We start from the raw sequence: 1,042 nt of genomic DNA, 5'->3' as shown, positions 1-1,042 counted from the left end.
ACAATGCATCATTAACCTGATTTCTTCTTTGAATGAGGATTAAAAATCGTTATTACTGTTTCACAGTTGATTTAAAAATGAGTAGTTCACTTCAACATGTAAACATTGTTTGAACTAACACAATTTGATTATCAAAACATTTGTAAAATGGTAATGATAATAGAAAGTAGTCTTCTTTTACTTGATTAATTCAAGAAAGAAAGTCTCAGGATGGGTCAACCTGTATTTCTGGATTCAAATCAATGAAATGACAGTTTCTGTCCCATATGGTCCTTAAGGTCAGGACTTGACCTCAGGCTCAGGCCTAGTTCACTACAATAATTAAACATGTAAGAATTTCTCACCCACTCCTAGTGGACATACATGTGAAATTATATGACTTTTACATTCATAGGCCTCATATGTCAAAATTTTACCGTTTTATACAGGATTCAATCATGTCACTGGACATCAGCTTCAGTCGAGTTTCCAGGTGTTTGCCAAATTCTTCCTCTGGCCAGTGGAGATCTCTGATGAAGGTCTGCAGAGCTTCCAGTTTCCAAAAGAGGTCCTCTGATGTTGCTGATCCATTACTGTAGAACCACATGTCAAAGCTTTACTTGTGTTCCACTTTTAATACAATAAATGGAAATTTGTTCAATTTGGTAAAAAAAAATATTTTGTGATAAAAAAGGCAATAATTTATACACAAAAGAAATCAACTTTGCAGTGAAATTTACAAGAAAATGATGAGAAGACACATTCACCTCTTTTTTTATTCTTATCAGCTCTTTCATGACTTCTGAGTTCTGTACAAACATACAAACCGGATTCCAAAAAAGTTGAGACGCTAAACACATTGTGAATAAAAACTGAATGCAATGATGTGGAGATGGCAAATGTCAATATTTTATTTGTAATATAACATAGATGACAGATCAAAAGTTTAATCTGAGTAAATGTAACATTTTAAAGGAAAAATATGTTGATTCAAAATTTCACAGTGTCAACAAATCCTCCAAAAAGTTGGGACAAGTAGCAATAAGTGGCTGGAAAAAGGAAA

At 33.0% G+C, this 1,042-nt stretch overlaps 1 protein-coding gene across 1 annotated transcript in view; it reads right to left on the bottom strand.

Annotated features, from left to right (window-relative positions):
- Window positions 1-1,042, bottom strand: part of LOC119412087 (calcium-dependent secretion activator 1-like) — a 780,001-nt gene that overhangs the window by 210,765 nt on the left and 568,194 nt on the right. Inside the window, 1 exon segment of the mRNA XM_037679064.1 lies at window positions 417-572. Within this exon segment, the coding sequence (XP_037534992.1) occupies window positions 417-572 (156 nt within the window).

Source organism: Nematolebias whitei, chromosome 7 (genome assembly GCF_014905685.2).
Source record: "Nematolebias whitei isolate Nwh7 chromosome 7, NemWhi1, whole genome shotgun sequence".
Taxonomy (NCBI): domain Eukaryota; kingdom Metazoa; phylum Chordata; class Actinopteri; order Cyprinodontiformes; family Rivulidae; genus Nematolebias; species Nematolebias whitei.
This window is presented reverse-complemented; position numbering and strand designations above follow the sequence as displayed.